This window comes from Epinephelus lanceolatus, chromosome 3 (assembly GCF_041903045.1).
Source record: "Epinephelus lanceolatus isolate andai-2023 chromosome 3, ASM4190304v1, whole genome shotgun sequence".
In the NCBI taxonomy this organism is placed as follows: domain Eukaryota; kingdom Metazoa; phylum Chordata; class Actinopteri; order Perciformes; family Serranidae; genus Epinephelus; species Epinephelus lanceolatus.
In genome coordinates, this window is record NC_135736.1 from 21,468,916 (window position 1) to 21,493,111 (window position 24,196).

At 41.3% G+C, this 24,196-nt stretch overlaps 1 protein-coding gene across 1 annotated transcript in view; it reads right to left on the reverse strand.

Annotated features, from left to right (window-relative positions):
- Positions 1 to 2,445: 2,445 nt before the first annotated feature.
- gtf3c1 (general transcription factor IIIC subunit 1) overlaps positions 2,446 to 24,196 on the reverse strand; it is a 28,662-nt gene continuing 6,911 nt past the window's right edge. Inside the window, exons 9-40 of the mRNA XM_033624431.2 lie at positions 23,443 to 23,495; positions 22,978 to 23,348; positions 22,584 to 22,652; positions 22,178 to 22,311; positions 21,971 to 22,095; positions 21,723 to 21,876; positions 20,987 to 21,090; positions 20,573 to 20,676; positions 19,480 to 19,788; positions 19,159 to 19,304; positions 18,724 to 18,821; positions 18,542 to 18,638; positions 17,798 to 17,981; positions 17,591 to 17,687; positions 15,928 to 16,060; positions 15,745 to 15,832; positions 15,352 to 15,413; positions 14,334 to 14,442; positions 13,266 to 13,408; positions 12,762 to 12,904; positions 12,601 to 12,685; positions 12,396 to 12,511; positions 12,255 to 12,314; positions 12,061 to 12,154; positions 11,788 to 11,960; positions 8,477 to 9,142; positions 5,818 to 5,957; positions 5,336 to 5,440; positions 4,964 to 5,250; positions 4,203 to 4,735; positions 3,921 to 4,107; positions 2,446 to 2,898 (exon numbers count right to left, since the gene is read on the reverse strand). Of these exons, the coding sequence (XP_033480322.2) occupies positions 2,686 to 2,898; positions 3,921 to 4,107; positions 4,203 to 4,735; positions 4,964 to 5,250; positions 5,336 to 5,440; positions 5,818 to 5,957; positions 8,477 to 9,142; positions 11,788 to 11,960; positions 12,061 to 12,154; positions 12,255 to 12,314; positions 12,396 to 12,511; positions 12,601 to 12,685; positions 12,762 to 12,904; positions 13,266 to 13,408; positions 14,334 to 14,442; positions 15,352 to 15,413; positions 15,745 to 15,832; positions 15,928 to 16,060; positions 17,591 to 17,687; positions 17,798 to 17,981; positions 18,542 to 18,638; positions 18,724 to 18,821; positions 19,159 to 19,304; positions 19,480 to 19,788; positions 20,573 to 20,676; positions 20,987 to 21,090; positions 21,723 to 21,876; positions 21,971 to 22,095; positions 22,178 to 22,311; positions 22,584 to 22,652; positions 22,978 to 23,348; positions 23,443 to 23,495 (5,382 nt within the window). The 3' untranslated portion in view covers positions 2,446 to 2,685. The remainder of the gene's footprint in view (positions 2,899 to 3,920; positions 4,108 to 4,202; positions 4,736 to 4,963; positions 5,251 to 5,335; positions 5,441 to 5,817; positions 5,958 to 8,476; positions 9,143 to 11,787; positions 11,961 to 12,060; positions 12,155 to 12,254; positions 12,315 to 12,395; positions 12,512 to 12,600; positions 12,686 to 12,761; positions 12,905 to 13,265; positions 13,409 to 14,333; positions 14,443 to 15,351; positions 15,414 to 15,744; positions 15,833 to 15,927; positions 16,061 to 17,590; positions 17,688 to 17,797; positions 17,982 to 18,541; positions 18,639 to 18,723; positions 18,822 to 19,158; positions 19,305 to 19,479; positions 19,789 to 20,572; positions 20,677 to 20,986; positions 21,091 to 21,722; positions 21,877 to 21,970; positions 22,096 to 22,177; positions 22,312 to 22,583; positions 22,653 to 22,977; positions 23,349 to 23,442; positions 23,496 to 24,196) is intronic.

Genomic DNA, 24,196 nt, shown 5'->3' on the forward strand with positions numbered 1-24,196 from the left:
AAGTGTGGCACTGTGTAGTTAACGGCTTTCAGAGGCGGTGCAGGTTTATACAATCCTCCTCCCTACACTGCTGCGTATTCATTTCAGAGACTTAACATTATCTGTGTGTTACCTCTGTTATCTTATTGAAGCCTATTAAAGAGGTTAAATACATCTAAAGTAGAACATTTATTGAGCTTGAATTAGTTGCGCTTCAGGGCAGTAAATTTGAGGCCAATCCAAGGAAGGCCTGTGAGAAAAGCACAATAAAGAAATGCTCTTGCAGCACAACTTGAAAAATGGAATAAAAGACACACACACATAAGATCACATAAGATAAATAATTCACAAAATACAAATCTATATCTACCACTAATACTTCAATATTTAAGATCAAGTAAAGAAAGAAAAATTGTTTAAATTGTGTTCAGTGTTTTGAGATCCACATGCAAAACTTAATTCACCTCCTTTGTAGCCTAATGAAGTGGCGACAGAAATCTAAAACAAAATGTCTATTTGAGTTTGGGTAACACACCCTTGGAGCCAAAAATTTCAATGTATCTGTATTTGGGTAAACCTTCTGGCTATTAACCTCAGGAAATGCATGGATGCATGCTCACAGATGACAGGCGTGGAGAGAAAAAAAGAGCAATTTGCACCACCCTTCCTCACGTCTTACTCTGGGTTATTACACCAGTTAAGGATCCTCACTGAATAAGTTACCACCAAGTAACCACAGGTACAGATATAGTGATATTTGCACGTAATATCTGTAGGTCTAAACATGAGGAACAAAACTGAAAGTTTGCAACTTCAAGTGGAGGAAGTTTTGTACTCATATCTAATGTGGAAACCGTTTTGAGTGCAGAGCTGTAAGCAAACATTCCTCAGCTTCCTGGTGATCTTTATCGCCCAGTTTCCTGACAGCACTTCCATGAATACTGGACATATTCAAGTACCACTCTACAGGTCTTTCATTCACACTTTATCAGTACTTACACACTGCCAACTGCATTATTTTATTATGTTTCAGCCCTGAAGGCAGAGTTCCACATCACAGGAGCAATCTAGGAGATATTTAGGTGTGAGTGCTTGAGAAAGAGCAGCAGAGGGACACAATGGGAACAGTACGATGTGTCATACAGAGTCTGACTTCAACTGACTTGTGTGTTCAGGGAATTGGAGGATATTGCTACATGTTCGTGATTACAAAACCATCTGAACTGCTTAATAAGGCAACCTGGCTACAAAAACAGGCTCTGCAGACATGAGCAAACACAGATCCTCAGCTGACATGTTATATGTATGGGAGATTTGTATAAATATGTACTGAAGCTACACAATGTTAGCCTTCCCTTTTGTTTTTGTACTTGTAAACTAATGAATCTCTGTAGACACGTTAAAATGCCCAACCTTACATAGAAATATACATTTACACCGTGGTTTTGGTCTCTGTATTTAATTTCCCCGTTCATGAAAACTGTACGGGGGTAAATTTTTATATATAACTCACCCACTTACATTTTATTACAACTAAATTTAGGCATAATTAAGGGAAGGCTGCTTTGAGTGACAGACTGTCTTCTGATAGTGTCCTTGACTTCTCAGTCAGATCCATCCCTCACTCCACCACAGCTCCAGCCTCTTACCAAATATGGTCAATTCTGACTCCCTAAAAAAAAAAAAAAATAGAACCACCGTGACGTCACCAGCTGGTTTGTGGACTCCTGTTTTGAAGCCTTAAGTTCAGCGTTTTGGCCGTCACCATCTTGGAACATTTACAATATTACCGCCTCCAAAAGTCTAAGACGACATCTAGTCGACATCTAGATATAAATAATGCCCAGCAGTTCTTGTTCCCGTCCCAAAGAAAACTACCCTCTGTTTTTTTTTTTTCAGAGTACCATGGCCTCAGACTTTGAGGTGTTGAATCTCATCCTGAATGCTTCACGCAGGACAGCAAACAGCTCCAGTTTGACTCAAAGAAAACCAACTTCAGGGATTCTTTGTATGAAAAACAGGATGGGACTCAGTGTCACAATCATGTTGGAATTCACTGACACCACATTTGGCTGCCTGAGATCTTCTGTATTCTTGCAGTAAAGACCAGGGAACCTCTCATCAAATTTGGAACTGGACATTTTTCAAATGTATTTTTTGGAGCTTTGAGCACCACAAGCTGAGGGCCATCTACTTCCATTATATTTGAGAGACAGCAGACATCTCTATGGCTGATATCTCCAACACTCGGCAACTCACACAGAACCTATCTAGATTGGTAAATAGCACTACAGGTAAAAGGTAAAACATGTAATTTTGATTTTGGGGTGAACTGTCCCTTTAAGGCTGTTTTTTTCACTGTAGTGAAATTTTACTACCAAACATGCCCACTTATCTGCACGGCAACTATAAGTCAGAAATGTAGTGTAATGCATTACATTAATAAATCATTCTGAGATACAAAAATGGGGACACAAAACTGAATTTAATTCAAAGACCAAAAAAAAAAATATACAAAAAAAATACACGTTCTGTAAAACCAGAAGTAAGAACCTGCTCACAAGAAACTTTGTGTAGAATAACAGTATTTAGGTTTATCCCAACAGTCCGATCACTGCTACAACTACAACTAAAGCTAAAACATCAACACCTTATTATATACCTGATGTGATACCAGGTCAGGCAAAGTTACATCTGTGATTACTTTCACGGGAGGCAACAGTTCCAGTGACGTTCATTTGGTAACATCTGACAGAGCCGCAGGCAGCAACTGATGGTGGGCTCATAAAACACCATGCCCGGGTCCTCAATCTTCACTTTTGTCTCACTGCTTGTCTGGGGCATGGAGTGTGCGAACAGCGAGGGTTTAGGAGTTTTAGCCAGAGTCTTCTTTGTCACACAGCCAATGTCGATGAGCGCCTGGGGAAGAGGCAGTGATGGTGATATATCAGCCGCAAAACCAGAGAAAATATTCTGCTTTTACATTAAATAATATTACATTACACTGACGCTAGAGCTGGGCTGGTGTAAAAATTTTCAAACTGGTTTGATATTAAGTCATGTGCTGAACTGGACAGGTATACCAATTTTTACCACTAGGTGTCCCACTTGACTCAGCCCCCTCTCCCCAGTGGAAAACAATGACACTGTGGGTCCATCCCAAGTCTCTTATTTTTATAGTGCTACTGCTAGCTCCTTGCTTGAACCGGAAGTCGTTCGAGGTCCGCCATCTTCTAGGCCGTCCCAAGTCTCTTATTTGTGCAGCGAGGAGCTAGCGCTAGGAGCTACCAGCAAGCTTGAAGCAGCTACGAGCTAGAATGGTTGAGAGCTTCCTATCCGGAAGAGTTTTTCAGCTCAACGCCATGATGTATAAATACCCGCCCTCTACATCTGGCACATTTGAACGAGATGGCGGAGAAACAGTACAAGAGTAAGTACCCGTTACATGCATTCTTTGCAATGAATCACTGTAATTCACGTACCTACTTCAAAGAGTAATGATATTTCATGCAAGATTGTTATGTTGCAATTAGGTTTATTTCAGTCACAACCCGTTGCGTTGTTCATCGGACTGTCGGTGATGTGCGGCTGCTACATGCAAAAGTGTGTGACCAGAGTCATGACAGCGGAGGGTGGGGGCTACTGTTTTGGTCAGCAAATATAATGAGACTTGGGATGTACCCATAGTAACGCCAGCTAGCAAAGTCGGCTAGGTAAGATAACTAGCAGTAATTTAAGAGACTTGGCACGGACGCTGTGTCCAAACAGCAATAAAGCGTCCAAATATCGTGTCGCATGATGAAACATCGGAGCGCTCTGTCCATATTGAACACATTAAATGTGAACTTCTATTACATCTTGTAAACAAACCACGTAAACATAAGCTGTGCACTCGAGATCAGACTGCAGAGTACTTGCTGAATTTCCCACTTTCCATTTACCTGCAGCAGGTCCAGCACCGCCATCGGCTGCAGCACATCCTTGTAATGCTCCACCAGTGACTGCTGTGTGAGTCCGGGTCGGAACATGATGTGGTACAGAATGGCCTCCAGCATGCCTTTACACACCTGTCTGTTCAGATTACCGTCGACCATGCGCCACGGCCGGCTGATGAAACTCACATTTTCACTGTAAGGATTAGAGGTTGGAAACAGAAAGAAGATAAAGATGATACACAGGAAAGGAAAATGCGTAACTGATTCAGTAAGAGAGTTTGTACTTACTCATTATCGCCTACAGCAGGACTTGTTGGTGAAGAGCAAGCTTCTTTATCTCTTTCATCATCTCTACCGTCCACTGTGGCTTCATGATCTTTCTTTTCTTCTTGTCTTTCCTCAGTTTCTACCTTCTCCCGTCCTGCCTCTTCCTCTCGTCCCTCTTCCGGCTGCATCTGCTTTCCTCCCTCATCCACCCTCTCTTTCTGCTTCTTCAGCTGTTCTTCCTCATTCAGTTTCTCTCTTGCTACATCACCTGACAACCCCTCCACAGCCCGTCTGTTCTTGCCCTCTCCTCTGTCAACAGCCCTTTTTTTTGCAGGTGGTTCCTCCGGGTCATGTCGGACCTCTCGCCTATTTCTCATGCGCATGAAGGGGATGTTGTGCTGCTTCTCCAAAAAGGGAAGTTTGTTGGATGTTAAGCGAGACTGGGACCATTGCTTTGCGTTCACAGTCAGCAGCCATGGATCAGCGTACTGCATGAGCACCCAACGGATGCCCAAACTTCCAACTTGTACCACCTGGCCTTCTTCTTGTAACTCCTGGGTCAAAAAGGGAAATTTAAATTAAGATAGAAACACAGAGGGAGAACAAACTAGGAAACTGAACATTCACAGAAGCTGTTGCCAAGCAGCAACTATAAAACCACTGACTATTAACGGTAACTAGGCTTTGAAGGGCTGCCAACTCTCACACAATGACTGAGTGAGTAAAACACCGTGGTCAAGCCAGCTGTGGGACCTGCACTGCAGTGACGTGAATGTGTTTACCTTCATGTACTGCTGCAGGCTCCTGGTGCGTCCGGACTGCGGCTCCTCCAAGTGTGAATGACTCTGGTAGAAGTCACGTATATCCACGCCATTCTCACCAGCTGCATGTAAGCTCCTCCTGAGCTGAGCACATGCTTTAATATCCTGAGGAGTGTATCCTCTCTGCTCAACCAAACGCCTGTCACACTCCTGCTCGCTGTTTGGTGAGGAGAAGGAGCGGATGGACTGGGTGAGGGTGGAGGGCAGCAGGGATGGACCACATTTAGTCAAGTCCAGTGGTGGAGAGTCTAAAATTAAAAAAATAAAAAATAAAGAATTACTCTCTGCAGATGAAGCTGTGTTTGTATGTGTTGTACATGTGTTGATGCTTACTCTCTATACTGAACACGTGGTGAGCAGGTGTGTTGCGCAGTTGCAGCCTCACAATACACGACTCCACCACGATGTTATCGTTGGTATTGAGGTTACGTATTTTGACTGGAAACAAAAATCATTTAACAAATCTGAACAGGGCTGCAACAAACACAGACAAAGAGCACGAAATTTCAATATGTTTTGGGTTTTGTTCCTGTAAGTAAGCTATAAAGCTTTTTTGTAGGTTTTACATTTGCTATTGTCTTTTGACATACTTGTAAAGTCTACTGAGACAAAAAAATCATAGTGGCCAAATAGGTTTTTACTCTTTATATAAAGATTAAAGTGAGATAAAACAAAGATAAAGTTTAATCCTGTGTGAAGTGATTCAAATAATGTTGCTGAAAAGCAGACTTTACTTTCTGCCATCCACCAGAGACAAGCAACACAGAAAACAACCATCTAAGAAAAGTGAATGAGTGAATAAAATCTAACTCTACCTATGCCAGGAGAGCAGTATCCACGCATCATCAGGTAGTTGGTGTGAGATGCTTGATGTGCCTTCACCTCCAGTCTTTTTCTCCCCTCACAATCCTCACCTTCATCATCATCATCGTCCTCTTCTTCCAGAGCAGCCATACTGGAGGACCACAGTTTATCTCAACATTATTATTTTGTAAACAGTATGAAAACCTCCAGAATCACAGTGAACGTTAAAGATGCTGTGCGATCTCATTTTGCACCTTTGTTACAGTCAGTGACAGTAAAGTACATTTACTTTAGTATTATACTTGTATTTCCTTGCGTATATCCATTTTAAATCTACTTTATACTCCTATACTACGACATTTCAGAGGGAAATACTGTACTTTTTACTCTACCACATTTATCTGAAGGCTTAAGTTACTTCTCAGAATAAAATTTTGCCTCTAAAATGATATATTGTTGAGGATTAAACTACCAATAAGTAACGCATATAAAGCATGATAGTTAAAATTTGCTCCACTTTGACCGACTACAACATTAGTAGTAACTCCCTAAATGCCTTTACTTTTCATACTTTCATTACTTTGTGTCATTTAGTACATTTACTTAACAAAACTTTAAATGTAGGACTTTAAAGAGTATTTCTAGTATGATATTGGTACTTTTAATTAAGTGAAAGATCTGAATATTAAATATGAATTAATTAATATCTCCTTCAGTCTGGTTTTATTACAATCTGTGCTTTACTGTTTCCAAATTTGTCTTAACTGTTGAAGTTGGTAACTTTTAACTTTTTGTTGTATTTGCTGAAACTGTCACTATATCCAAACGGTACAACATGAGACAGAGAACTGTGAAAAGAACTCATGTCCTTCCTCCTTATAGTGCTTCTGATGGCATTTATTTTAATCTACCGCGGCTGAACAATAACAACCAATCAGAGCAGAGGAGTCTCTAACACAGCTGTTAATCATGCCAGTCACTACTTAAAATAAGAAAGTTTGCTCCGGCTGCCATGTTTAAAACAGTTGAGCCAAAACCAAACATCATCCACTGACCAGGTCACAAACATTCTCATTTTACAGCTAAACAGTACACTAGAATATGTTTCTAAAAACATCTGAAGCAAGAAATAGGTAGCCTGAGTGTCAGACTGAAGCTCCCAGAACCTTCAGTCTGACATGGCTTCCATTGAAGGCGATTTACAAGGGGGAGGGAATTTGATTTTTTCCCTAACCAATCAGTAGAGATCAACGATTCACCCAGAATCTGACGTCATTAGTATCCATGCCTCGGGGGTGCCAAAAACAAGCGAGCATTGCCCGTTTAAAATGTCTCCGTCGTCGTGCACGCCCAGCTGCATCGCTGTTAAATCCAGTTTAGCAGCTTCCTTAATTTGGTCCTCCATTAACACGAGTAGTGGCGAAATACCTCGAGAGCATCATTAATGTGGTCTGTAGGATCTGTAGCGGTCGCCATTGTTGCTATCCTCACCAGTTACCCACTGGCGTACAGCTTGACATCAGCGTGGCGCTGATTGGCTAATCGCTAGACCCGCCCCCACCCCCGGCATTCATTGGTCCGTCCAGTGTTTGGACGAGATAAATCGCAAATTCATTGAAGTATGCCAGACCAGAGATGCAAGCCTACTCAGTTGAGTGGGCGGGGTCTATGGTCTGGAACCAGGCTAAGAAATAGGCAATGCAGTGACAGAATCTTGATTCATATTTGATCCGCGCTGCTCAGTTTGATAGTTTGACCACTGTTCACGATTGACAGCTGCATTAGCTGCAAAGTTTTATGAAAGTTATGAAACTGTAGCTTAAACAGCAGTGTTCTCATTATGTTGGGTACTGTTAACTGTAAATCCCCAGACAACCCATTGAAGTTTAGTGACATCTTAAACTATTTTAAGTTGCATTGTATGTTGTCAATTTATGTTTTTCTTTTGGTCTTGTTCTTTTGTGTTATGTATGCACTGACATTTTGTTTGTAAATAAAAAATTTTTTTTTTTCTTTCTTGCGGACTAGAGTGAGCGAGTGATGTCGATCCCCAAGTATTTAAAGCCATCTTGGCACGTTTTAAAGGGGGTAAGACTAAAGGGGCATGCCTCTACTTCAGAATTTAAAAAGAATAGTTTGCTATTTTGTAAATTTAACTTATACCCTGTGATTTTCCCAAATTAATTCAGGATAGCTAAAATACAGGGGAGTAATGAGACCGGATCAGAGGCATAGAGAAGCAGATCATCTGCATAAAGAAAAACCTTTAACTTTTGTATGCACTGACATTTTTACACAAATGAAGTTCTTCACTGGTGAATTATTTTGTTAGTTATTTTGATTTCCACTTGAGTGACATGCGACATATATACGGATGGCAGAATGACTTAAGGCAATGAAAACGTGATCAAGACAGCAGTAAATGGACTGTAAGTACACTGTATCCACTATCATGGGGCTGGGATTTACAGCAGATGTTTTCAGGTGATGAAACACTCCATGTGATACACATGAGGTTATAAATCTTGTATTTGTGCTTCCTCTCTGAAAAAATGCAGGTAAATTGAATTTGTGGTCCTCTTAGCAACATCTCTTTAGTGTCCTCATCACTCTGAAAAATCTCTTCTAGTCTATGAATACAATGACATGCAGTGATGTGTGTACACTCACCTCTTGACTACGTCATTGTCCACCAGGGTGCTGTCCACCACCACCATCTGTTTAGGTATGGAGATGTACACGTTCAGCAATCCCAGAGACATCAGGCTGAGAGAGACCACACAGGCTCCACCAGGAGAGTTCATAGAGAACTGCAGCATGTCTGATGCATCTGGAGGCTCCTCTGAAGCTTGTGGTGCCACATCTGAGGCATTGGCCACATCTGGTGTCTCTTCTTTGGGCAGATGATCGTCTGTCTCTCTGCTGGACGGATCTTCACTGGAACCAGCTGTGACGCAATCTTCTGGGTTTTTCTCTTTATCTTCTTTGTTTGTTGCCTCAGTTTTCTCATTGCTTATCTCCATCAACAACTCTTCTCCTTCTGTTTTACTCTGGTCACTCTCTCCCACCTTTGCCGAGTCGCTGTTTGCCTTTTCTGGTTGTGCCTCTGGTTCACTCACTGCTCTTCCTTCATCTTCTTTACTTTCACCTTGCCTTTTCTTCCTCTCAGACCCCGTTCTTTTCACCGTCACTTCCTCCCCTTTTTCTGATCTGCTCTCGGTTTCATGGTAGAACGTAGTAATTGGTCTGTCGTCTCCCGTCCCGTTGTTAATTAAACTCCTCAAGAAGCGGAAGGAATCAGTGCACAGAGAGTGAGGAAAACGCCACGAAAAACACCTGTCAGGACAGAGTGGGAGATGCTAGGTCAAAAAACTCTTCAAACAATATGCAGTGTGGAAACGATTTAAATATTTCTGTTAAAATGAGATCAAATATTTTAACCTAGTATTCCCAGGAACTAAACTCAGAAACAACATCAGAAGCTAAAAAGTTCCTACAGAGAATTCATGTTTGCGTTTACATGAAACAAGACAAAGTATTATCATGATGAAGCTGTTGGGTTTGAATCAATATTAAAAAAGAGACATGCAGAGCTTTGACAACAGTTTCAATCAGTTTTGCGTCATATGGCGTCATTACGGGGAAAAGTTAAGGTTTTTCATTTCCCCACAAAATTAAAATATGTCTTTCACATAAACATGAATCAAGCATATTATTAGTACAGATAAACCGGTCTATTCATAGTAAACTCATTAAATTTTAAGTACACAACACTATCCTGACCCGAAAAGATGCAGAAAAATTGGTCCAAGCTTTTGTTACCTCTAGGCTGGATTACTGTAACTCTCTATTATCAGGTAGCTCTAGTAAGTCCTTAAAAACTCTCCAGCTAATTCAGAATGCAGCAGCACGTGTACTAACAGGAACGAAGAAACAAGATCATATTTCTCCTGTTTTAGCTTCTCTGCACTGGCTCCCTGTAAAATCCAGAATTGAATTTAAAATCCTACTGTTAACTTATAAAGCTCTAAATGGTCAAGCTCCATCATATCTTAGTGAGCTCATAGTGCCATATTATCCCACCAGAACACTGCGCTCTGAGAACGCAGGGTTACTCGTGGTCCCTAAAGTCTCCAAAAGTAGATCAGGAGCTAGAGCCTTCAGCTATCAGGCTCCTCTCCTGTGGAATCATCTTCCTGTTACGGTCCGGGAGGCAGACACCGTCTCCACATTTAAGACTAGACTTACGACTTTCCTCTTTGATAAAGCTTATAGTTAGGGCTGGCTCAGGCTTGCCCTGTACCAGCCCCTAGTTAGGCTGACTTAGGCCTAGTCTGCCGGAGGACCCCCCCCCCATAATACACCGGGCACCTTCTCTCCTTCTCTCTCGTATTCTATTACTGCATCTTGCTAACTCGGCCATTCTGGATGTCACTAACTCGGCTTCTTCTCCGGAGCCTTTGTGCTCCACTGTCTCTCAGATTAACTCATACCGCAGCGGTGCCTGGACAGCGTGACGTGCGTGGTTGTGCTGCTGCTGTGGTCCTGCCAGATGCCTCCTGCTGCTACTGCCATCATTAGTCATTAGTCATACTTCTACTGTTATTATACACATATGACTATTGTCACACATGTATACTGCCAGATATTAATACATACTTTCAACATATTGTACCACAGTAGCCAGAACTATAACTATAATATTATTACTTTCAATAATGTTGTTGTAACCTACTGTCATTACCTGCATCTCTCTCTCTGTCTCTCTCTCTGTCTCGCTCTCTGTCTCATTGTGTCATGCGGATTACTGTTAATTTATTATGCTGATCTGTTCGGTACGACATCTATTGCACGTCTGTCCGTCCTGGAAGAGGGATCCCTCCTCAGTTGCTCTTCCTGAGGTTTCTACCATTTTTTTTCTCCATTAAAGGGGTTTTTTTTGGGGAGTTTTTCCTTATCCACTGCGAGGGTCATAAGGACAGAGGGATGTTGTATGCTGTAAAGCCCTGTGAGGCAAATTGTGATTTGTGATATTGGGCTTTATAAATAAAATTGATTGATTGATTGATTAATGATAAGCTAACTGTTACACGTGAATCCTTGAGCAATCATGTGAGCTAAGGTACTTATGATGGCAAGGTAAACTGGTAAGCTAAGGTTTACCAACTAATGTAACATCTTAGCCAATTAGATGTAAATTAATCCAAGTGTATGGAAATTACTGTGAGCCACAATGGATCGTTTTGTAACTTTTTGTGACATGTGCACAGATGGAGGCTAATGCACCAAACCATGCTACAGCTACTACTGACTTGGCAGCTACAGGCAAACACAAACAAGAAAAGACCCCAAAATATTCAGTAAATTATCTCAAGTGCAACTCAGTTTTATACAGTATATATAGTAGAGGGTCCCTGCTCTGTCTCTCTTAGAGCGAAGGTGACCTTGGCCTGAACAATGTTGAAGACCCCTGAGCCATATTAGATTTGGAATAATAATGGCAGGCAGTGATGCAGTGAGTCAAGGCACAGTGTGTTGAATGTGGTGAAATCCTGCCAAATGAGGCACTAAAACCATCAAAGCTCCAGAGACACTTAAAGACAAAACATCCGGGATGTGTTTGGAAGCCAACAGTGTCTTCCTAAGGAAAAGAGATAGGCTTCAGGCACAACAGAAAGTCGTCACAACATTAACAGCTGACTGACATAACACATATTTACAGCTCAGTTTATTTTGCCTCCATTTTATCCATGTTATTCGTTTTTAAATAATTTATTTGGGAAGGTGGTCCTGGGAATCTTTTTTTAACAATCAGAAGGGGGCCTTCAGTTACACAAGGTCGAGAACTGCTGGTATAGAAGTCATTGCAGTTTTGAGACTCTTCATCAGAAATTACTTCTCCATGAAGCAGAGACTTTTAATAGCAGGAACTACAGTACAAAAGCTTGTCAAGATATGCAAGTTATCTTCCCTCAGTGTACCTGTAGTAGGACTGGGACAGCTGGTAGGACATGGGCAGGATGGGCAGCGCTCGGTTCTTTTTCGGCCCAAACGGCTGGTTGACACGACGGCGGTTGACCAGACCCCTCTTCCTGCATTGTATGAACACTTGGCACAGCAGCTCCTGGTTATACTTACTGTACATGTGGAAGGTCTAAGAAAGAAGACAGATGGACAGTTGGTGTGTGAATGGGATTTTTGAGCAGTGATGCCAAAAAATAAAACTGCCCTCAAACCTTTAAAGATTGCCGTACCTGAAAGGATCTGGACGACTTCATCTGATTATTGGTCATGGCCAGAGTGCTCTGGATCAAGTTATGTAACACTATGGCATGAATGTCATCAGTGCTGTAATGGACACAAACAAACAAACAAACAAACAAACCCGTAACTACTACCATACAAATTCATTTTTTTTCAGTAGAAGAAAATCTAATTGAATCCTCACCAGTTGAGAGTGTCCTTCCATGACACCTGCTTTGCACTCTCTATTGCAGAGACCTTAAACCTGTAACACACACATACAGCGTCACACTCAGCCATCACTGCTTGTCTTAAGTCAGCATGTTAAACCTCCTCCTCCTCTTACCGTGAGAAGAGCTGCTCTTTTGTGTCAGGCATGATCATATCATGAGCACTAAGTAGCACAGTGCTGAACTTCTGTCGGAGCAGCCGAGCATACTCAGAGAACGATTTAGCACAATCCTAAAACAACACAGGTAAAAAAAATTTCATAGTTCAACTTCAAGCTTTCAGAAAAGAGCAACAATAACACCAACAAAACAAAAACACACCTCTGGATTGTTTGGATCAGCAGGTTTCTTCTCCTCCAACAGCCTCATCAGAGGTTTGTCCTGGTACGCCTCGGCCAGACAGATCCTACAACACACAGCTGATGAATAAAACTGTGGGTTTGTGTTTGATACATGTGCGTGTTTTCATCATGTGTACCTACCTGTAGTTCAGAAGAGTCTGAGGATTTTTGAGGATGTATCTTGTGCGACGCCCGACAGCTACAGATGTTTTATCCATTGATATCTCATACTCTGCCTGGAGAAGGTCTCTCACCACACAGTACGGTACGAATGGCCTTTTTAACTGCAACACATCAACAACATGCTGACTACGTTCACGTGCACAAAATATTCTGAACAACAACATATTCCTCCTCAGCTGTTTACATGGTTTATAAATACGAATATTCCACTAATATTCCTGCTTACTTATACTGCGGTTAAAGTGCCCTATCATGTTGTTTATTGTTTAATATATGGAAAAGTGGAACAGCTAGTGCTGCTTGTGTCATTTTGCTTCTTAGTATGGGGGAGAAAAAAAAAAGGATTTTTAAAAAGTTTTCCACTGGTGTCCGACCTGTTGGACTTTAAAAACATCATAATTTTGTTTAGAAATCTGTTTAACCTTCTTTCGAATTCATTTGTGACCGCTCAGATGTATGTACCTTGCTGTTGAGCAGGTGTGCGGCCACACTGCAGAGCATCATCAGTGAGTCTTCCTGTATAGACCAGTAGACTCTCTGCCTGGTCATCCTCTTCAGAGCTCGGTGGTCTGCCTCGTCGTGAGCAGGGGTGCGCTTCTTGGGCTCTTTAAAGGTGCAATGTTAAAAATATGATCAGAACTTAAGTTTAAAACATTTAAAAAATGAAGTTACATTATCAACAGAATGTGAAGAAATAACAGTTTTTACATCTAAGATGTCTCCGTATCGTGTTGCAGAGATATCCACTGAAATGAACATGCTAATCAGCTAGCCCCGGCTCAACCTGTCTTGTAATACCACTTGTACCTCAAGAGGTGATAGTGAGTCACTGTAGTGTCCAGTTTGCTCTTAGTCCAACATGAGGTAGAGCTACAGCCTCCAGTTAGCGGAACAGTAAACGCAAAGGCTACATTCACACTAACATGTTTTTGTTTTAAAACATGCAACTTTTTATTAGTGCAAAAAGATGGCTGAAGCTCTTGAAGAGCAACCTTTATTACCATCTCAACCACCTGCTACCGGATAGAAACCACATTGAGCGGCAAAGAGTAGAACAAAAAATAAAAAGAAGCGAAGTGAATTTGTACCATTTCTTTTAGACTAGAAAGTAACATTTAACGTTGCCTATTTACCACACTACCGAAAAACCTTTCTAATAGTGCTGATACATAGTTTTGATGTGTTTTCTTGCTATTGTTATCTTGCTAAAACTGAGCAAAGCTATAACATAAATTAAAGGCTGGCACCTCATATGAAGGTGCCATAGCAGTGTCATTCTGACTTGCTCTTAGAGATTCAGCAGTTTGGTTGAATTCTGCGTATTCTTGCCCTGCTGTTTGTTAGGAGGTGTTTTATTTCATAACTGATGACTGTAAATTTAGACTGTATAGACCCAGTAGTAGACCAATTAAATGCTGCCCCCCATTTCCTTGGAGCCTCTGGCCAGGTATTACACACTAAACCTTTAAGGCAAACAACAAACACAATGTGTCGGGTGTTTTCAGTCTTTAGTCCATCAGTCACATGTACCTTTTTTCTTCTTGCGCGGGGCCTTGACGACCTCCTTTTTGCTTCTCTTCCTCTTCTGTCTCTTTCCTCCGACCACCTGCTTGTTTCTGGAAGCAGGCTCAATACCCACCTGGTTACAAACACATAAGAACAGGAAACATTGTTTGTAGCCTGACCTCTTTGCTTTCGGCTGAAATGTTAGGCCAAATATCACAAACACCTGCGTCTAAACTGGATATTAGAATCAGATGAGTGTGTCATGCAAGCAACTTCTAATCCTGGCTGGGACAATCAGCTCTGCTCATTATTGTGCTGCACTGATCATAATGGAGACATAAAAAAGAGCAGGTGATGGTGTCTGTTGTTTAACTGTGAAAGAAGGGTTCTGAAAATTATATCTTCGGTAAAAAAAAAAAAGCTCAGATAACATTGTCATTGGTTGGGGTGTAAATCACAAGTTTCAATTACAATATGATGTTACATTGATGCTTTGGTCGATGATACAATATGTACTGAGATCACAAAGTCTGCCACGATTTTCATTTGATTCAATTCAAGCAAATGCGATCCATATAAGATGATATCAGTAAATATCCTCATTGTCTTTTTCTTGGCCATTGTCTGCCTGGTGCTATGCCACTGGCACTATTTGAATATTTAGGAAAGAGGTGTGCCCAGATGGAAATGGTGACGCAGGCATGCCATGTAAGTTTCAAAAGTTTAGTTAAAGTTTTCACTTAATTATTGAAGAAACTCCTTTCAAAAATGTAAAAAATTAAGTTAAAAACACAGCAGGTTTATTAGGTACACCTAGCTAAAACCTGTGCAGTCGAATACAGATGATTCTATCATTTTTGTCCAGCCCAATTATATCAGTGAGGGTATGATAAAAAACAACAAACACCTTTCAGTATGACAGCATTACAAACCACATGATCACACTGTTGCATTAGTTTTAGTTACAGTGGGTGCAACCAATAACCTGAGTGTACATAAAAATAATAAAACAATGAAACTAAAAAAATGACAGAACTCATACCTCTACAGTTTCTACCGTCAGTGGTCGTTTGGTTGTCAGGTACCTAGGTTTAGTACTTCCTCCTGTTACACACAGACATATGAAAAGTATTTCATCGATGAGTGGAAGCACAGTGAGTGTGCCAGTAACCTTGAAGTTTGAAGGTTAATTTTGAAATCAGAGGGAGTAAGGCCCTGAAGGTTCCACAGAAGGGTGATGGTCAGACATCAAAGCAGACAACAACAGCATCACAGACACTAAAACATTAAACTCAGATCATTTCATCTGTTTAAGTTTTTAATGCGGATTAAAAGCAACAAGTCAGCTTGTAAAACCAAGTTGTGAAAGCTCTATCATGACTGGACATGGAAAGTGGTTTAAAATGTAGAAATAATGTTCCAAGCAGCAGCTCACCAGCTTTAAATGCAATCCTCAGTGCATTTTTACTCAGCAGGCTCTTCAGTCTGATTTTGTTCTCCTTTGCCTCTAAACCACTCGGGGTCTATAAAAAACAACAGACACATATGCACAAACATTAGGCCTTATTTAATATTTAATATTGTCTCTGTCTACATGCACTTACACACTGCTGCATACCGTTTTGACAGAAAGGAGGTGATTGGTCCACAACCAGTTGCGTTTAAGATGAGCAAAGAACTCAGAGTCCAGACCTCCTGCTCCTTTACTGTCTCCTGGTATTGACCCGTCGTCACACACTTCTCGACTGCCCCTGGGTGAGTGTGTGAACAGATATACATCAGTACACCTTTAACACACTGGTGATTCTCTAAAAAGTATTTTCCTGTGGTAAAAGCTTAAATTTCAGCTTCTTTGATTTGATTATCTTATAAAAAACATGAGAGGAGAAGAACAAGAGGAGCAGGCAGAGCAAGTTAAATGTATTCATGCTGGAGCGTCGGTGGCTTAGTGGATAGAGCAGGCGCCCCATGTACAAGGCTGCTGCCGCAGCGGCCCGGGTTCGACTCCAGCCTGTGGCCCTTTTGCTGCATGTCCTTCCCTCTCTCTCTCTCCCCCCTTCACGCTTAAGCTGTCCTATCAATTAAAGGCTAAAACGCCCAAAAAATATCTTTAAAAAAAAAAAAAAAGTATTAATGCTGGCTACAGCTGATCAGTGATCGCCGAAAATGAACGAAAAAAATCTTTTTGAGCTTTTTAGTGTTCGATAAGTAGCAGGTCAGTCTGTCAAGTGTGCTCATGAATGACTTTCTCCATTACCTGTTATCATAGGGTTCTGCTAATGCTGTTTGCTATGGTGAGTGAACAAAAAGCAAGTGAATCGGACTCCACAATACGTGAGTGTTCTTTCATTTTCGGTGTGTCCATGAGCATGAGCTTTAAGTTGTAATGTGGAAACAATATGGATACTTTTTACAAAGAAGATGCTTTATCTTTTATTACACAGAGTGCTCCAACAACATCCTAATGAAAAAAGAGCAAAGGCAATAGACCATGTGAGCATTTTCCAGATTACTCAGACAACTAAATGAATGCAGCACAAGGCTGTGGAGATTACTGGGAAGTCTGCTACTTGCCCCTCAAGAATGACATATTGTTGGTCAGTGACATTCCTGTAATATTGTACTGAGCTTACATACCCTGACATACAAGCAGGATGCTGAAAAAAGCATTAAAACGAATAGTTTATCTTGATTATTGTAAACTTATACATGATGACTGGTAATGCATTGAAGAAAAGTTTTGTAAGGCCGACAACACTAGCTGCCAAAAGTGTGACGGAGAAACAGACAGGCTCAATACATATGGATGTATCAACTGGAAGGAACTGATACTCTGTAAACAATCAGTTCCCGCTTCACTACAGCAAAGTTTTTATCTTGTAGTAACTTTTCTCTTTCATGAACAGCTACAACTAAGTCAATATTTGAGCGAGATAGACACAAATGTCCAAACTACGACAAGAAACAGCTGAACTGATTTAGCAGGCCTGTACTATTTGTTTATTCATCCTGCACTGCACTGTAGCTGCACTGTAATTTTTATTCTATTGCTGGATTTGTCTTGTTTTATTTGGGCTTATTATTATGTTCTATTCTACTTTGTTTTAATTAACAGTCAAATGATTAAATCAATTTAAATTATATTTATGTGTATCTTTTATATTGGCTTATGTTTCTTTTATATCTCTGCCTATTTAAGCACTTTGAACTGCTCTGTTATTATAAAAGGTGCTGTACAAATAAACTTGCTTTGACTTACAGGGAAATAATACTTCACTTACTTCAGCAGGTACGCCAGTCCTGCAAACACGTAGCGGTCATGCACAAAGGAGGGAGCACTTTCTTCTTCTGCTGCATTTCTTTTATTGCGGATTACCCCTAAAACATGCAAACACAGAGAGATGGGCACATTTTTAAAAAGTGAAAAATATAAATTTCCATTCTGCTTTTGTGTGTGTGTGTGTGTGTGTGTGTGGGTGTGCCTGTACCCAGTGGTGTATTGAGGCAGACACACATCAGGTCAAACCAGTAGCTTTCCACGTCTTCAGCAGTGTTAAATTTGTACTGGCGCTTCTCAAACGGTTTGTCGGGCGACTCTGTGACCAGCCAATAGTGAGGCTCAGCGCTGGTGGTGTCAACAATGGTGGCGTTACGCCTCAGGTACACAAACACCTGGATTAAAGCAGTTTTTGGGGAAAAACATGAGACATGATTTTACTTAATTTTGAACCTCTATTTTACTGATATGACATTCATGCTCTATTTAAGTCATATACAAACAGTGTTCCTAGAGCTTGGCGCGCCACATTTTGTTGCTCGTGGGCAGTTAGGACAGTCCAATAGAAAACAATGCAATCAAACTGATTTAGTTGCTGACACTGCTTGTGTCGCATCCACTTGGGACACAGTGTAACCTTCGTAGCTTTACGTTGAGTATGTAACTTTAAGTACATAACATGACAGCGCCATACCTTGATGTTCTTACAGTTTTTCTGTTCTGTTTCTGTTTACACACTGTAGATACTTAAAAATATTAAATTTAGCATGTTTTGCATTCACTTGTTTTACACCAAACTTCAAGAAAAAATCAGGGACATTTATCTACTGCCCTTCTTTCAAACACAAACTCTGTGTTTTATGCAGAGATCAGATCAGTAGTCAAAGGATGGATATCTTTCCTTCTGTGTGGTGTATTTACAGCACTGACAGATTTGACTGTGGTTACTGTGTACCTGGTCTTTCTCCTTGAACTTCTCCACAGGACCAAACTGCAGCAGACCCATGTAAACCAACTTCTGCAGGTTCTCATGGAACGAAAAGATGTATTTCCTGATGTGAAGAACCAAAAAATACTCCATTTAGAATGTCAGGTATGACACATTATAGATGAAGTGAGAGAGAAACATGAAGTCACCGTTTATAAAGCAGCTGTCGTCTCATTCTGGCGGGCAGCGCTCTGATGAGCTGGTGTTGCTTTACAGGGTCATAGAGATATTCCTCCAGTCCTTCCACCTGTGGACACAAGTCAGCAAATATTTCTTTATGTATTACATGTGTTGCAAGCTGCGCTTTCAGAAACAGGCCATCGACAATAAATAAAATGTCCACATGTGCAACTTATAACACAAAATGGAATCTACATTAAGCTGCCAGTTTATTAGGCCCACCTATATGCCTAATATTTTGTGTTTTATTTCATTTGTTTTATCATTTACGTCAATGAGGTTAAACTAAATGTTAGAATCTTCTTAGTCTAACTCAGTACAGTTCAACAACACCACATTACACAGAAGGTAAGTGGGACTGAGTGCATTAAATCCTTACAAAAAACAAAAGTTTGTTTTCTTACCTTATAATTGATCTGTATGACCTGAATGAAGATGGAGAGAGGCAGGCAGAGCAGCAGGTCGCCGACCCTCGCCCAGCCACTGCCAAACTCCTTGTGCACACGGACAGGAGGCATGAATTTCTTCCATGACTCCTCGTCAGCATACACTATCAGAGACAGGCAGAAGATTAAAAGAAATCAAGGTGGTTAGTTGGGAAGCTGTTTATACAACAACATGCCTTTATTCACTATAAATAAATCACACACTGGTTTTGATACAAACAAGTTAAGTCATTAAAAAAACAAAATTTACTAAAGGAGTTATAACACGCGCTCTCTTACCTTTCATGTCAGACTGAGAGGGACCAGGTGTCACTTTATCCTTCTGCTCCACTTCTTCTTCATCACCTGATGATGATGGTGTATCCAAATTACACAAAGTAGAATCTGCAGTTTGTGCGCCATGGTTGTCTGGTGGTTTTGCATCAGCATCAGAGCTGTGTATGTCTGCTGGTGTCTCACTGGTCGAGTGGGAGTCAGGGGAGTTGTGTCGGAGCGGGTGCCCGTATATCAGGTACCAGAGGAAGTTATGAACAAGGCGCAGACGATGCATCTTAGGCTGGAAGCCAAAAGTCTTTCCCAATCCCCGAACTATAAAAGCAAAGGCAGAGAGAGGACAAAGAACACAACAATGAACGGTGGATAAAGGGGATATCAATACTATGAATATACAATCAAAAAGACACTTCAATAGAGCAGCAAAGAGGGCGAAGTTCCAAGTTTTAAAAACATTTTTCTAAATGTGAATTCAAATTCAAAAGTCCCCTTTTCAACTGGGCCCTAAATTCATGGAAACACTTTCTCTGACCCCGGAACTGACCATTCACTAAGCCCCGCCCCTTTGTGATGGTCCATCGAAGCTGTCTCTATGTGCCACCACTGCGCAGACCTCCAACTGTCGGACAGGTGGGGAGTTCCAGGGAAGTGGAACTGAACCCGCAGCTGCTGCAGCAAGGATACTTCCCCTGCACATGGGATGCCTGCCCCCCCCCCCCACTGAGCTACAGGGTAGGCCTTTATTCAGTGTTATAATCATTAAAAAGCAAAAGCAGCATGTGTATACATTCAGTAGGCTATATCTGCAGTAGCTAGCTATCTAACCCTACACTTTTCAGGGTTTGATTTTAGTTTTGGAACAGGGAAGAAACAGTATTCTCTCCAGGTAAAAAGTATCATTAATACATGACGTGCCCAAGGCGCAACGTTTTGCTCAAAATCCACAAATCCAGCCTGAAAATGAGGGAAATTTGAAACGACTGGGGGTGGGACTAAGCGAAGGGTCAACTGACACTGAAGAATAGACCTCCAGATTTCCATCCAGACAAAAGTATCTCCTCCCATTTTGCAGCTTTTCTAATATGCAGTGAAACAGAACCTGTTGTGGGCTTAAACTCATGGTCTGCTATGCTTTTGGTGCCGCCCGTCATGTCATCAGACCATTCTCCTTGTTCTCTGGCTTTCTCTTCAGCGAGCTGCAAACTGAGGGACAGAGAGGGATGATCAAAGTGACAGAAGGAAAGACAAAAAAACATACAAGATGTAACAACAACAACAAAGTTTTTCAGAGAGCTTGACTTTTAAATTTTAGATATAAAGGACACTGCTTCTAACTGCTGCAAAGCTTTTTACACACTTGATTTTCTCGCACTTATCTTATTGTGCTACAAGCTGGCCACCGGCTAGTGTGACTACGCTAAAACCATAAGCAGATCCGTAGGCAGAATGAATATAATCAAAAGTATAGTCAAAGGACTTAAGACCTTTTTCGGGGTATTTGGTTTGTGCTCACCGTACAGCTGTGTAAGAGCTGGAGATTCTGAAGCGGACCTGTTCAATGACTCGGCTCACTACGTCATCATTGGGCTGAATGGATGGATGAACAACCATCTCAACCTGCATGATAAAGAACATTACACAAAAAGAGGGGTTAAGTGGTGGTGCGATAACAACGATGAACAAAGATTAGCATCTTCTCTAGTTTTCTGTACATTTGTTATGTGTGTGGTGTTGCTCCTTATTATTTGTTTTCTATTTGTAAACAAGCCAAACACCAACTATAACCGATGTTTAGACATTTTTAACACGCCCCACACCACAGGAAGGAAAATCTGGCAAGATGATCTGTACAGCCATCTTACAAATCAGGGCTTTGCTGACGATTCTCAGGAGTGGGGATTGGGCCCAAACTCGACCTGATTTTCATGTAATATGTGTCCGGCATCAGGATAGCAATTTACTAGTTTCAAGCCTATGCTGAATGCTAACCCTCAGCAAAATGTCAAACTATCCCTTTCCTTTCATTAAATTTAAAAAAAAAATCTCCAAGGGTTATTACATTAATTTATCCAAATGTTTTGTAGTTACAACAACTTCAGATCAGCTACATGCCTTAAAAATGTCTGTTAATAAACAGGACCACAAGGGAACAGTTTCCTTTATTATGTGTGGTTAGTAGTTTTATTAACCCAGTGGATGAAATGAGGCTTGAAAAAATGACGATAAAAGGTGTGGTGTGTGTCACTTACATTCTTAGTGATCCCATCCTGTATGACGGTGGTCCTGTAAACCTTAAGTAAGCCTTCTCTGGACAGACTGTCGACGAGACGTAAAATAGTCTTCCTGCAACACTTGGAGCTGGACCCGACCTGCTTCTCATCGTCATTGATTATCTTCTGTAGCCTGGAGAAAGACAGCATGTTGACATTGTTGTTCCCGCTCTCACAGTGCGATAAAATGCTCTGAAATGAACCGATGACACTGAGGACAAACTGACGGGAAAAGACCCTCGATGATTTTTAAGCTGTTGACTGCCTCGACGATCAGGTTCTTCCTCCTCAGCAGGCGGTACGTCTCGTGGGATCTCTCCCAAACCTTGTGGGATTTTTTACGTGGAGGGGCCTGAAAGAGGTGGATTGTGTTGTTTTCAATACTCATTTCAAACAATGAAAAAAACACACTTAAACCAACTCATCAGACTGACCTGTGGTGTGCAAACATCTTTAACAACCACAATGTTGTTGTCCATTGGCTTACTGGCTGCATTCAGCCCCTCACTCTGGGGCGAAGTGCTGGAAGAATTTGAGTTGGACTTGTCCTCCTCAACTTGAGCTTGTTCTGACAGAAGAGATAGTCTGAATTAAATATGACTGGACAGAACAAAAGGGTGGGAATCTCTAGGCAGCTTATGATTCGATTCTGATTTAAAGGGGTACGGTTATGCCCTCTCTCTGTATCTTTTTATTTTCTGTGTTCAGAAGTTTATGGGCGTGTCCCCCCACAGTGCTCAGGTGAGGTCTTGGTAGAAAACAAGATGAAAATGTTACTTTTCCTTCGAACTTTGACTGCTGCTGTAGTTTAGTGTGTTTCAGCCAATTTGTGCAAATTACCCGCTCTGGGAGTGGATACCAAGTCAGATGTCCCACTGGTCATGGATTTGCTGCAGGCTGGGGTTTCACCTGAGTGATGACAGAAATGAATTAAACATAAAGCAACATAAAGAGCTGTAACTGCCCGTTAAACCACAATAGTGGAAACCGCTTGTCGTGTTCGATGGACTATGGGACTGTCCATCTGCCCAACTCTTGTTTACAGTGTTCATTTTGGTCTCTTCATACATGACAACACATTGAAACAAAAATTAAAACTACAGCAACTTTATTCCTATTATCTACTCCCATTATACTTAACCCGTCTGCTTCCAACTGACTACCTGAGGCTGCTGCTGCGTGGACACTGAAATCATGACTGAAAAAAATGTGCACACGTTTCATAAGCACTCACCTTCAGCTGGTGTGGGTTGTACCGCTGGGATCTCAGATTTAATTTGATTAGTTTCCATGTTGCTTTTCTCCCCTGCCGTCGTTCTTTTTACTCCTGCTTCACCTCCTTCCCCATCCACTCCCTCATCTGCTGCATCCACTTCTGCATCGCCACAAGTCTGCCCAGCTTCCTCTGCATCTTTGTTTCTTCCTCTGCCTGCCTTACGAACCTTCTTTGCTGCAGGACCTTTGGTGTTTTCTTTGGCTACAGACGTTGAGGACGATGGTGTTTTGACATCAGCATCTGATGTCTGTGGTGCTGAAGAGAAAAGAAGCTTCTGCCGTTCCTGCTCCTGAGCAAACAGTTGGAGCTGATCACTCCCGCCAACACAACTGTCAAGGGAAGTGAGCAGTACAATAAGATATGTCATGAGGTGAGGTGTTTAAGTAAGAATTTAGAAAGCTACACTCATTTACAGATACACACTTATGGCTGATATATTTCGTAGTCCTCTGCCGACCCTCGTCCTCCATGAATCCCTGCAGGGTGAAAAACATCACACATGCAAAATAATTAGTAGAAAAATGGAAACACTTTTACCATATATACACAATATGTGATTAAATACCACATATATGATACTATCCTATGTGGCAAATTACAGCCTCAGGTTGAATCAACACCTCTCTCACACAGTTTAAACAAGATTAGATTCTGTAAGGCTGTACTTGGGCACAGAGGTGCTTTAAGTTAAATGCAAATATCAGCATGCTAACATGTCCACGCTGTTGCTGTTTACCAGGCGTAATGTTTACCGTGCTGACCATCCTAATTTAGCATGCTAACACTGGGTAATCAGCACTCACAACATACAGCAGGGGCTGATGGGAGTGTCATTAATTTTGCAGGTATAATTATATATCGTGCCTCTCGTCGAAAAGTAAAAGAATGAAATCCATACTGAGTTCATATTGAGTGGAATGTCTGTACCAAATTTCCTGGCAATTCATCCAATAATTGCACCTTTCACTCAAAACCACAAATGTCAACCTCATGGTAGCGCTAGAGTAGAGGTCAAGGGATTACCAAAGTCAGATGCATCATATGGAGACCATGAATGTCAAAATGTAAAAAATTTCATGTCAGATCTGTCTAATAGTTGTCGAGATATTTCAATCTGGACCAGCTGTCTGACCAACAGAACGTCAGAGCCATCCCTCACGCCATGTTGGCTAAAAAA